The sequence below is a fragment of the Pelophylax lessonae genome, assembly GCF_965119305.1.
Source record: "Pelophylax lessonae genome assembly, chromosome: 9".
Classification (NCBI taxonomy): Eukaryota; Metazoa; Chordata; class Amphibia; order Anura; family Ranidae; genus Pelophylax; species Pelophylax lessonae.
In genome coordinates, this window is record NC_138776.1 from 223,184,793 (window position 1) to 223,197,288 (window position 12,496).

General features: G+C 45.7%; 1 protein-coding gene across 1 annotated transcript in view; it reads left to right on the forward strand.

The window, feature by feature from the left end:
• TMEM132A (transmembrane protein 132A) overlaps nt 1-12,496 on the forward strand; it is a 669,669-nt gene that overhangs the window by 114,617 nt on the left and 542,556 nt on the right. Inside the window, exon 3 of the mRNA XM_082267409.1 lies at nt 2,405-2,614. Coding sequence (XP_082123535.1) covers nt 2,405-2,614 — 210 coding nt within the window. The remainder of the gene's footprint in view (nt 1-2,404; nt 2,615-12,496) is intronic.

The following is a 12,496-nucleotide window of genomic DNA, read 5'->3' on the forward strand; positions in this document are numbered from 1 at the left end:
TTATTATTATTATTATATAGTATTTATATAGCGCCGACAGTTTACGCAGCACTTTACAACTTGAGGGCAGACAGTACAAATGCAATACACTTCAATACAGTAGGAATCAGAGGACCCTGCTCGTTAGAGCTTACAATCTAAGAGGGACGGTCAAGAGATACAAGAGGTAATAACTGTGGGGGATGGGATAAAATAAGGGTACAGTTGTTAGGTGGTTGCCAGATAGGTTTCTCTGAAGAGATGTGTTTTCAGGGATCGTCTGAAAGTAGTCAAAGTTGGAGATAGTCGGACAGATGGGGGTAGAGCATTCCAGAGGATGGGAGAAGCTCGGGAGAAGTCCTGGAGGCGAGCATGGGAAGTGGTTACAAGGGAGCTAGAGAGCAGGAGGTCCTGGGTGGAGCGAAGAGAACGAGTTGGTCGGTATTTTGAGACCAGATTAGGGATGTAGCTGGGCGCCAAGTTATGGATGGCTTTGTAGGTTATGGTTAGTAGCTTGAATTTAATTCGTTGGTTGAGTGGCAGCCAATGTAGGGATTGGCAAAGAGGGGTAGCAGACACAGAGCGGTTTGCAAGGTGGATGAGCCTGGCAGCTGCGTTCTTGATGCAGTGTCACAGCTGCTAGGCGACTGGTGGAGAGCTCAGCCATCTACAACCAGTAGTGCTGCCCCCCTCTTCCCCGTATGCACCCATCAGGCCCATAATGTAACCAGTACTGGGTCCTAATATGCTGCAGCTGCTGCCAATGAGACAGAAAACACCAGATTGGCGTTGTCAATATCAGGGACAGGACAGAAAGAGGAGGCTGGAAACCCTCCTGGAGGCTAAACACCAGGACCTGGTCGCAAGTGCGACCCTGGTAGTTCTGGCATGGGCTCAGCAGGAGGATTCCCCCATCCACCTTGAATGTGTAGATGGGGGAATTTAATATTTTTTTGTCAACACAATAGTTGAGGTCCGGTTCACACTGATGCGGTGAGGGAACTGCTGCAATTCCTTTCCCGCAATGCATCAGGCAGTTCACACTGCGCTCTGCGGGTGTCAATATTATTGATCAAAGTTAATGATACCCACAAACTGGTTTGCAGTGCGCACTGTGGAAGCCGATGGAGATGGAATTGGATCATATGGGTCTGAACACCCTTGCGATCCGATTCCAGTGCAGACAAAAAAAAAGGGTCTTGCACCTTTTTGGAGCGGATTCAATGCAAATTTAGCCATAGACAATGTATGGTTCAATTTGCATCGCACTGAATTTGCATGTCATTTGTACAGGAATCTTGTGCGATTCCTGGAAAGATCACATGCAATGCAGTACACTGCATCAGTGTGAACCCCACCTGAATGAAACAAAATCCATGCATTGGAAAATAAGTGTAATACAAGGTATTACTCACAGCGCATGTCCTTGAGCAAAATAATAATAAATAATGATGTGCTAAATATGTGATACAGAGTATAAAAATGTATGGTGTGCTCTTCTGATTATAATAAAATAACTTTTGGCTGCTTATAGCTCTAATTACATACACCCTATAAAATACTGAACTCGTGCTTATTGTGACTTTGCAGTCATATGCCAAAATGCATCAAAAAAATAAATTATCAAGTGAAATGTGATATGCAAAACTTAAGCCATATAATACAAAGAAATATTGGTGCTAAAAAATTACTGGTGCAGAAAAAATTTTGAAAATTATTAAACTGTGATTGGTGTCCAATATACTGAAATATAGTGTCCAAATAGTCCAAAAAAATTAGTTCAAAAGAAATATTCCTAGCTTCAGTGATGGTGTTGGAAATACCAATCAGTGCAATAGTGGTATCACCCTCCGTGCTCCTGTGCGATAAGGTAGGCAATTTAAACTCACCAGACAGTGTTGACCCACAATGTCTTATGACAAGTGGGTCAGTAGAGCTTTGTGTGGTAGGTATCCAGCGGCGTCCCAGCCGTCTGTGTCTGGGTGGTCCTGGATGCTCAGTTTTCAGAAAATTCTGCAGACAGGAAGAAGTGACGCAGCAGAGATAAAGAATCACACATGGCTCCTACCGAGTCCCAAACTTCGGGGATGGTTGATAAATTAAAGGTGGTCATCCCTTCCACACTGAGCTCAATGTGCACTTCAAGCCTCTCTTTCAGATCGCTCTACTGCAGTGTATTCTTCTCGTTCACAACTACAGACTGCCGGCGGGGAGGAGGACGGTCTATGTGGACATCTTTACCCCAGAAGCCTGCATTTTTTAGATGTGCCTCCTTTAATTTATTTACTGTAGATTTATTTTTATGGTTCTATATTTTAATGGTGTTGCAATTTTTTTATTTTTCTTTATCCACCATTAAAAATGTTATTTATAACTATTTATTTGGTTATATATACTGAAAAATATTTTTTCATTTTAATTTCAGAGTGTACCATGGGATGTACTAGGAGCCCAAGGGAAAGGTATTCGTGGAGAGGTAATTAAGGGAGAAGTAACCCCTTCTGACCCTGTTACACATGTTTTGTTTCATCGGACAGGGGCTGACTTGCACTCAAGAGTATCCCAGAACCAATGTGTAAGTGTGCAAGCAGTACATCATGGAGACCTAAGAGTTCAAGGATTTTGTAAAATTGAGGTAGGTAAGCATTTTACTTTATTATATTATTATAATGTATCATATCAGTTTACCCAATATTGGGGCAATGCAAACCATCAGATGCTATGGAGACAGAAACACTTTAGGTAGTAAGGGAGTGTTTGTGAGTGCTTTTATTTTGGCTGCATGATTCTGCCGTTGGGTGATGTGACGTTGACAGGTGAAAGATTGGGAATGGGTTGACCCATGGCAGGGTCAATTGTATCGACATATGTAACTATATCAATTTTTAAACATACCATATTAAAAATAGTTTTTTCTTTCGTTTATTGACAGACTCTTGTCATTCTTGGCCATTGGGTTATGCTGCCCCCTACAGGAATAGGGCACTAGGCAGAAAAAACTTCTGGCTACACCCATGGGCAGAGGGTATACTCCCTCTTCCTGCTATAGTCACTTTGTTTTTTCTCTGCCTAGTCAGGACCTATTTTCTTGCTGGGATATTTGGTCCTTGCAATATTTTTTCCTCATGGATTTTTCCGGTGGGATCTACAATCAGCTGCTGGACTGGGCGAAGGGCTGCATAATCTAGATCTAGTGGTCACCCCAGTCTCGCCAGCAAGCATGCGCAGGCCTCATCTCTGCGCTAGGTGGGCCACGACATAGCCCCACTAGACGGGGGCTGGCCCTGTGAGTTAAACGTCTTGCAAGGACGCATACGACCTGGCCTCGGCCTGAGTTGCAGCATTCCTCCCGGCCAACAGCCCCCTTATTTCGATGGAGACGAGGATCTGTCTGGAGCTGTGCCCACCTGGTTCCTGGTATGGTGAGTAGCTGTCCCCCCTCCACCCCTGGAGGGTTTTGGGGTTAACGTGGGCCCCTCCTTGGGACGATCGGACCCCCGGATTCCCCTCCTTCCCGCAGGCACCCCCCCTGCCAAGTCCCTCATCCTGCCCCCCCCACATATGCAGGGAATGTATTTTTATTGGGTGGTCTGGCCACTTTACTGGGGTGGGGGGCAGGGCGCTGGGGGGCGGGGGGGGCCTGGGGTGTGCAGCTTGAGACCGGAAGATCAATTGAGGGGGGGTTGTACCTAGTGGGGGCTCCCCCCCCCCCCGTCCTGCCTGGATCTGTCCTGAGGCCTGGTTCCCCTATTCTGAGTCCCTGTATGTGCCTCATGGGGCCGCCATTTTGTTTTAACCTTTGTGTTTCTATACACGGCGGCCATGTTTGTGTAGTCCGGTGACCATTTTCTTGTGGTTTACCAAATGCAAATAGTGGCGGCCATGACAGTGGAGCCCTGTGTGCAGCGTTTTTGGTGGTTGGAGCCACTGCTTATCCTCTGGTTCTGACTCCTGGATCATTCAGCTTCCTGATCGCCGCATGTGTAGTACAGATTCTTCTGGTGGTTGCAGGTGCCTGTGTCAGCGGGTGGTGAGTCTGGTGGGGTCCTCTCCCTCTTTGCTGAGGATTGCTCTGTGCCTTGTGCTGGCGACCGGGTGGTGCTGCCAGCGCGGTGGGGGTTGTCTCTTAGCAGTGTGTTACACTTTTTTGTGGGGTCCCCCTGGTGACTCATGGAGTCTTTGGAGCACGTTTCCTCACCTGATCCCCTCTTTGAGGCTGCAGGGCCCTCCGGGTCCCAACCATCCATCCATGCACTGACAGCAGTCCTGGAGTCCCTTGTGTCCTAGGTGGAAGCGGCTTGCAGTGACAGGCTAGCAAAAACCGCCCCCCCCCCCCCGCCTTCCCTTGCCCCATTTGTCTCATCAGATCCTGAATCTGATTTGGCCACTGCGAACGTGTGTCACCCTGCTGGGTCTGCGACCACGCGCCTAGAATCTTCTGATTGTTAGGATGATTCCTCCACGTCTGCGACTGTAGGCGCTGGTAGATGCACTGATTGTATCTGTGCGTGAGACCCTAAAGATGGAGGATGTAGCTGAAGCTGCGACGGAGGCGCAGGTACCTTTTTGGCACTCACAAGCCATCCAGAGCGGCAAAGGTGTTTCCTTTCCCTGCCTATTTAACAAAATTGTCGCTAAAGAGTGCGGACAACCAACGTGTCCTTGTGGGGTTTCTAAGCGCTTTACTAGGTGTTACCCCCATGAGGAGTCCCTCCTTAAGAAGTGGACTGTGCCACCGGTGGTGGACCCTCTGGTCTCCAGATTATACAAGGCAACCATGATTCCGGTGGAAGAATCCCCGGCCTTTAGGTATTTGGCTGATCGGGAGGCGGAGACTGTGGCCCGCATTATGTACACCTTAGTTGGTTTGGCAATGAGACCGGTATTTACCATTGCCCTAGTGTTTCAAATCTCTGCCTGAGTGGGCTAAGCTCCTACGCCGGGACCTGGAGGGAGAACAGCTTCCTCCTGCCTTTGCTGAGCTGGCGGACCAGCTGGTCCAGGGGCTGCAGTTTATCTGTGGTGCCTCTTTGGACGCGGCTCCCCTGATGACTCATCTCTCTGTTTTGGCGGTGGTCCTTTGGCGTGTATTTTGGCTCAAATGCTGCTCTGCGGACCAGACTTCAAAAAAGGCCTTGACTGATCTTCCCTTTCAAGGTGATCGTCGGTTTGGAGCTACTCTGGATGACCTCATTAAAGGTCTCACAGGGGGGAAGAGTACCTTTCTTCCACATGCTACTAAGGGCAAGATACCTTGTTGTAGATGTGGACCTTCCTTCCTAAGAAGGCTCATAAGAAGTTTTTTCGTCCCTCAGGGTCGACTGACAAGGGCTCAAAGCCTTTCAGGGCCTCCTCTGGGTGGACCCAAACAAACCTGGTCTGGCAAGCTGAGAGCGGGCTTCTCCAGACCCGCGGACAAGGCTCCTTCTGCATGAAGGTGCTCCCTGGTTTCCAGACAGACTTCCCTGGTGCAAGACAAGTGGGTTCACAAAGTCATTCGGACCGGCTACAAGACTGAGTTTCGCTCTTGTCCCCCTAAAAGGTATTTTCTTTCCAACCTGCCCCTGTCCCCAGACCAGTTACAGGGTCTGTATGGAGCGGTACAAGACCTGTTCCTTCAAGGGGAGATTGTCCTGTTCCGACTTTGGAACGTTTTTAGGGTTTTTACTCAAACCTGTTCACAGTCCCCAGAAAGGAAGGCAAAGTGCGTCCAATCCTGGACCTCAAGGCGCTAATCTGCTTTGTGAGGGTACAGAAGTTCAGAATGGAGTCCATTGGAATGGTGGTGGCTGTTACGGAACAGGGCACCCCTGAGCAGGTACCTCAGTTGACAGATGCTCCCAGTGCTTCCCGAGGGCTCCAAGCACTCCACCAGACACCGTAAGCACTTCAGACTCCACGAACCGCCGCCGCTTGGTTAGGGTCTTGGCATCTCCTACCCACCCTGGACCAACGACAAGGCTCCAGGTTCCTGTGGGTGAACCTCTCTTTCCCCAGAGAGTGCAGCAGAACAAGCTCTTACAAGAGCTTAGTGATTCTCTAAGGGAGTATGGAAGACCATAGCAATCCCTGCAGCAGATTCCCCCAATAACGAGACAAAGCTCCGAGTTGGGGTTAAAACAGGAACAACAACAACATTTATTGGAAGAACACAGCACACTTTTATACAGAAATTGGAACATCCTTCCCCCAACAACCGCTTTCCCATTGGTCAATTGTAAAGTACTTGCAGTTCCCAATAAGGTCCTCTCCAGCCCCTGCAAATGAGGACTTGAAAATAAGTCAACAGGGATTGGTCAGATATCTTTGACCAATGCAAGGAGACAGAAGCCCCAGGGGGCAATCAATGTACACAATAGTCAGACACAGAACAATGGTTCCCTAACGAGCCCTCAATACACATTACTCTGTCAATAGACAGCCCGTCTCCTCAGAACTTCCTGTAATGCCCATATTAGGAGTTGACTTCCTGTTCCTTACAGTTTACAGGAATACGTTTTAGCTTCCAGGATAGAGGCAAGACTCCATTAGCCACATTGGTTAAAGAAACACAAAAAGACACAAAAATGCATAACTCCCAGTCTACTGAACAGAACCCCCACATTCAACCCATCCCCAGATAGCTTGGATCTGAGCGCTCAACATATCCAAACAGCGCTCAGATGCCACAAACACAGTCAAATTGCCATGGGGTTTATGTTTAGCATGGGCTGATGAGAGGGTCCATAGTCACATTGCAGGAGGCGAGCAACCAGGCTTCTCCAACGCCTAGTGGCGAGATTGGTCTCGTCACAGTGGCATCCCTGCATCAGTGGGGATTTACTTGCCTCTATAGCTATCAAGGATGCCTATCTTCATGTTCCAATATGTGCCAGTCACCAGCATTTTCTCTACTTTGCCATGAGAGAGGATTATTATTAGTTTGTGGCGTTACCCTTTGGTCTCGCCTCTGCTCCTCGGGTCTTCACAAAAGTGTTGGCTCCAGTGCTAGCATTGCTATGCCAACGGAGGATCACGGTACTGGGCTACTTGGACGATTTCCTTCTGAGAGCGGAGTCTCCCTTTGCTCTGGTGGAGAACCTGGAGATCACAATACGAACTCTGCGGGAGTTTGACTGGATTCTGAATTTTCAGGAGTCTGCCCTGATTCCGTCCATGAAGCTGGACTATTTGGACCTGACTCTGGACTCAGCTGTAGCCAGAGTGCTCATTCCTCTGAACAAACTACAAAAATTACAGGCTGCAATTCACCTCCTGCTGTCCAACTGGTCATCCCTCCAGACTTGCATGCGGGTGTTGGGCCTGATATCTACCTTTTGAGGCGGTTCCGTTTGCACAGTTCCATAGAATGTCCCTGACTCCCTGCAAAGGGAGATTCTGACTGAATGGAACAAGACTCCGCAGTCTCTGGACAATCAGATCCTGCTGAGTCAGGGAACAAAAGAGTTCCTGATATGGTGGGTTTGCTCTCCGGCACTTCGGCTTGTAAAATCCTATTTCCCCTTGTATTGGACAGTGGTCACCACGGATGCCAGCCTGTCCGGCTGGGGAGGCGTCCTCAGCAAGTATTCTGCTCAGGGGATTTGAACGATGGAAGAGTCCATACTATGATCAGTGTCCTTGAACATCAAGCGTCAGCGATGCAGGTTTGCAAGGCGGCCACCTGGTCGTCGGTGCACACTTTTACAAAGTTTTGTAAAGTGGATGTGTTGGCATCTGCAGATGCTTCCTTTGTCCGCAAGGTTTTGCAGGCTGCTATTAAGAGCACCTGATCCTCTTTGAGGGTGTATTGTTTTTTTCTGGTGGGCTCCAGTTGTTTTGGTTGAGCCCCTGTCGCCTGGTTGACTACTGTTTGGCCTTGGGAATTTTTTGCTGTTTCCCACCCCGCATGTTTGACACTGCTTTGGGACGTCCCAATGGTCAAGAATGACAGGAGACAGAATAACAAGCTCATTAACATGCCTGCCAACTAGTTAATCCACTTTCCCCCGCAATATCACTTAATATTATCATGCACTCTAGCGAGACCTCGACACACAAGATGCTTTTCTCCCCACCTGCCCTCCCCTCACCCACTCTCCTAATCTTCCCTCTCCCTCTTCCCCCCTCTTCATCTTCCCCATCTTCTACCTCTCTTCCCTTCCCTCACCCTAGCGGGCCCTGTGCTGATCAGGGTCCGTTCCACCACTCCCTTTTCTTTTCTGACATTTCCCTCTTACTTTGATAATTTAGCTTTATTAAGCTTAAAAAACGATAGCCCTTAATTGCCTTATCACATATGTCATGCTGTTTTAATATATAACGGTATACTCCAAAGGGCAAAACACTCTTGTCCTCTCATTCTTGTTTTACCACATGTTACACCTTATGTTTAACTTGATGTCTGACCATTTCTTTTGCCAAGTTTCAGCTGTTACTAACTTGTTTGTAATGTGAATGGATCAAATATGCCTTGTCACTTTCTGTAAGATTGTTATTTTACATTTAATGTGAAAAGTGTAATTTCACGGTTGTTACTTTCATTACTCTTCAATAAATTTATTGGAAAAAAAAAAATGTATTCTATGTATATGGTAATTATGATCATATATTTTACAGTGCATTGTGAAAGTATTCAGCCCCCTTGAACTTTTTGACCTTTTGCCACATTTCAGGCTTCAAACATAAAGATATAAAACTGTAATTTTTTTCTGAAGAATCAAAAACAAGTAGGACACAATCATGAACTGGAATGAAATTTATTGGATATTTCAAACTTTGTTAACAAATAAAAAACTGAAAAATTGGGCGTGCAAAATTATTCAGCCCCTTTACTTTCAGTGCAGCAAACTCTCTCCAGAAGTTCAGTGAGGATCTCTGAATGATCCAATGTTGACCTAAATGACTAATGATGATAAATAGAATCCACCTGTGTGTAATCAAGTCTCTGTATAAATGCACCTGCACTGTGATCAGAGGTCCGTTTAAAGCGCAGAGAGCATCATGAAGAACAAGGAACACACCAGGCAGGTCCGAGATACTGTTGTGGAGAAGTTTAAAGCCGGATTTGGATGCAAAAAGATTTCCCAAGATTTAAACATCCCAAGGAGCACTGTGCAAGCGATAATATTGAAATGGAAGGAGTATCAGACCACTGCAAATCTACGAAGACCTGGCCGTCCCTCTAAACTTTCAGCTCATACAAGGAGAAGACTGATCAGAGATGCAGCCAAGAGGCCCATGATCACTCTGGATGAACTGCAGAGATCTACAGCTGAGGTGGGAGACTCTGTCCATAGGACAACAATCAGTCGTATACTGCACAAATCTGGCCTTTATGGAAGAGTGGCAAGAAGAAAGCCTTTTCTTAAAGATATCCATAAAAAGTGTTGTTTAAAGTTTGCCACAAGCCACCTGGGAGACACACCAAATATATGGAAGTAGGTGCTCTGGTCAGATGAAACCAAAATCAAACTTTTTGGCAACAATGCAAAACGTTATGTTTGGCGTAAAAGCAACACAGCTCATCACCCTGAACACACCATCCCCACTGTCAAACATGGTGGTGGCAGCATCATGGTTTGGGCCTGCTTTTCTTCAGCAGGGACAGGGAAGATGGTTAAAATTGATGGGAAGATGGATGGAGCCAAATACAGGACCATTCTGGAAGAAAACCTGATGGAGTCTGCAAAAGACCTGAGACTGGGACGGAGATTTGTCTTCCAACAAGACAATGATCCAAAACATAAAGCAAAATCTACAATGGAATGGTTCACAAATAAACATATCCAGGTGTTAGAATGGCCAAGTCAAAGTCCAGACCTGAATCCAATCGAGAATCTGTGGAAAGAACTGAAAACTGCTGTTCACAAACGCTTTCCATCCAACCTCACTGAGCTTGAGCTGTTCTGCAAGGAGGAATGGGCAAAAATTTCAGTCTCTCGATGTGCAAAACTGATAGAGACATACCCCAAGCGACTTACAGCTGTAATCGCAGCAAAAGGTGGCACTACAAAGTATTAACTTAAGGGGGCTGAATAATTTTGCACGCCCAATTTTTCAGTTTTTTATTTGTTAAAAAAGTTTGAAATATACAATAAATTTCGTTCCACTTCATGATTGTGTCCCACTTGTTGATTCTTCAAAAAAAAAAAAAAAATACAGTTTTATATCTTTATGTTTGAAGCCTGAAATGTGGCAAAAGGTTGAAAAGTTCAAGGGGGCTGAATACTTTTGCATTGCACTGTAGATACCTACATCTATTGCCTTCTGCTTGAGGAAGCAGAGTTTATCTGTAAAGCATAAATGATCAAGTTGTGTCTGTATTTAGATAAAAACGCTTGTAGATTATGAAAATGAAATGTATTAGGGCAAAAGGCTGATTATACTGTATATGAATGTTGCAATGTTATCGGACTTCTGACCCAATGTTGAAATATTTGTTTTTAAATTGTTTAGGATAAAATTGTTTTGAAAACCATATATTTTTTTGAATTTTTTCATCTATTTACTTATAAATATATACACCTTGTAAAGTACGTATGCTATTAGATGTTCCTTGGAAATACCCTATTTTTTGTATACATATAGTGTATTGAGTCTATTTAAATAATTGCAAGCTGACTATATATTTTTGAACAAAGGTCCTTTCTTGATAAAGAAATATTGCTTTTTTTTCTTTAGTATTTAGTGTTTGCAGTACTTTGTCACATATTCCAAGGTGCCCTGTAACACTAGCTGTGATTTCGGACAGGGCACACCTCCTTGTTGCATGATTATCCAACAACACAGCTAGCAAGGAGCAAGGTTTGCTAGTGAGTGCCTGTTTCTGGCTTCCAGCACTTGCCGTAAGTAGTCATCTGTGGTGTTGGGTGGCCATGTGTCCCACCCAGTTTTACATTGCAGCTAGCTTTACAGAGCACTATGCTACTACTTTAGACTTTCAAACTCCCCAAATATGTTAGACTAACATTAATGCAGGCAAATGTGTTGTGTATAAGCCTTCCTGGATGCCAGCAGGTTGTCTATTGTCAGTTACTGCTACCATGTTTCCCCTGAAAATAAGATCTACCCTGAAAATAAGACCTACTGTTATTTTCGGGTTGGGCTGCAATATAAGCCCTACCCCGAAAATAAGCCATAGTTTAGTGTATGTAAAATCCTAGAATCCACTTTATTAGTGTTTTTACTTTCATTAATTTTTATTGAAGAAATTTCAAGTACAATATTCAGAAAAAAAAGTGAAACAAGCAAACAGGACATGGTAATGTGTAAGAAAAACGTTACATTAAGAGGAGCTGACAATGGAGAGCAAAAAGTTGGCATTGGGAACAATGAGGTCGGGCAAACAAGCACCATCCTTTTGAACAGAGATGTAGGAGCTACGTGCGGAATGACAATTCCCAAGGCAGACATAGGTAAAGACCACACACTCGCGAGGAGATGCACCCAAGCAGAGAACGTAGGGCTAGCTCCCAAGAGGAAGAAGAGAAGAGGACACCATGCCCCCAAAGGGTGGCGAAACATACAGGTCCAATCAAATCTCTCCCCAGGGACCAGTCCCAGGAGCGCGAGGATGATCAAGATGTGTAAAAGGAGGGAGGGAGGGCAGAAGAGGCAGAGAGAGAGAGGAGGAGAAAGGGCACAGGCGGCTCAAGATGCTAGAGAAGACAAAGAGGTCAAGACAGGAGGTAAAGGATGGTCCGGCATAGAACTTAAATGGAAACCTGCACATATTTGGCCCAGGGTTCCCAAATGGCTTCAAATTTAGGGACAGTATCATTAATAATGCTAGAGAGCTTTACTTGTGACATAATCCATGAGATTTTGAGTTTGGTTTCTCGAATGGAAACCCTAGGTTTTTTCCATGCCCTAGCTATAGTAATTTTGGCTCCTAGCAATATAAAGTGTAGAAGTTTTCCGGGCGGGTTTGGGATGCTTAGGAATTTGATCATTAAGTAGCGCAATTTGCGGAGAATGCTGGATAGGGTGGTCAATTACTTTACAAATTATCTGAAATATCTTTTTACAGTAAGATCTAAGTTTAGGGCAAGACCACCAGGTATGCAGGTAGTCCCCTTGTGAGCTACAGCCCCGAAAGCATAGAGGGGAAGCATTTGGGAACATGGCAGCAATATGCGTAGGGACCAAATACCATCTGGTAAGCAGTCTAACATTAGCTTCAATAAGAGAGACATTCATGATACCTGTGAAAGAGCGGAGGAGGCAGAAGCCCCAGCGTTCCAGGTCCCAGTCCATCTCCAGATCCCTCTCCCAGGCGAGGGCGTAGGTGGGTTTTACATCACTGCCGGACAGCGCAGAGTAAATCAGAGAGATCCCTCCTCTCGGGTCCTTGGTCTCAGCAAACCAACGTTCATAGCCAGTGACCTGCAGGGGCTCCGGTTTGTTATCCCAAATAGAGTGTAAAAAGTGAGAAATCTGAGAGTGTCGATATCTTTCAGTAGGAGGCATTTTAAGGGAGGAGACACAGTATGGGAAAGAGAGGGGACCTATGGAGTTAAATAAGTGTCCTATGCGA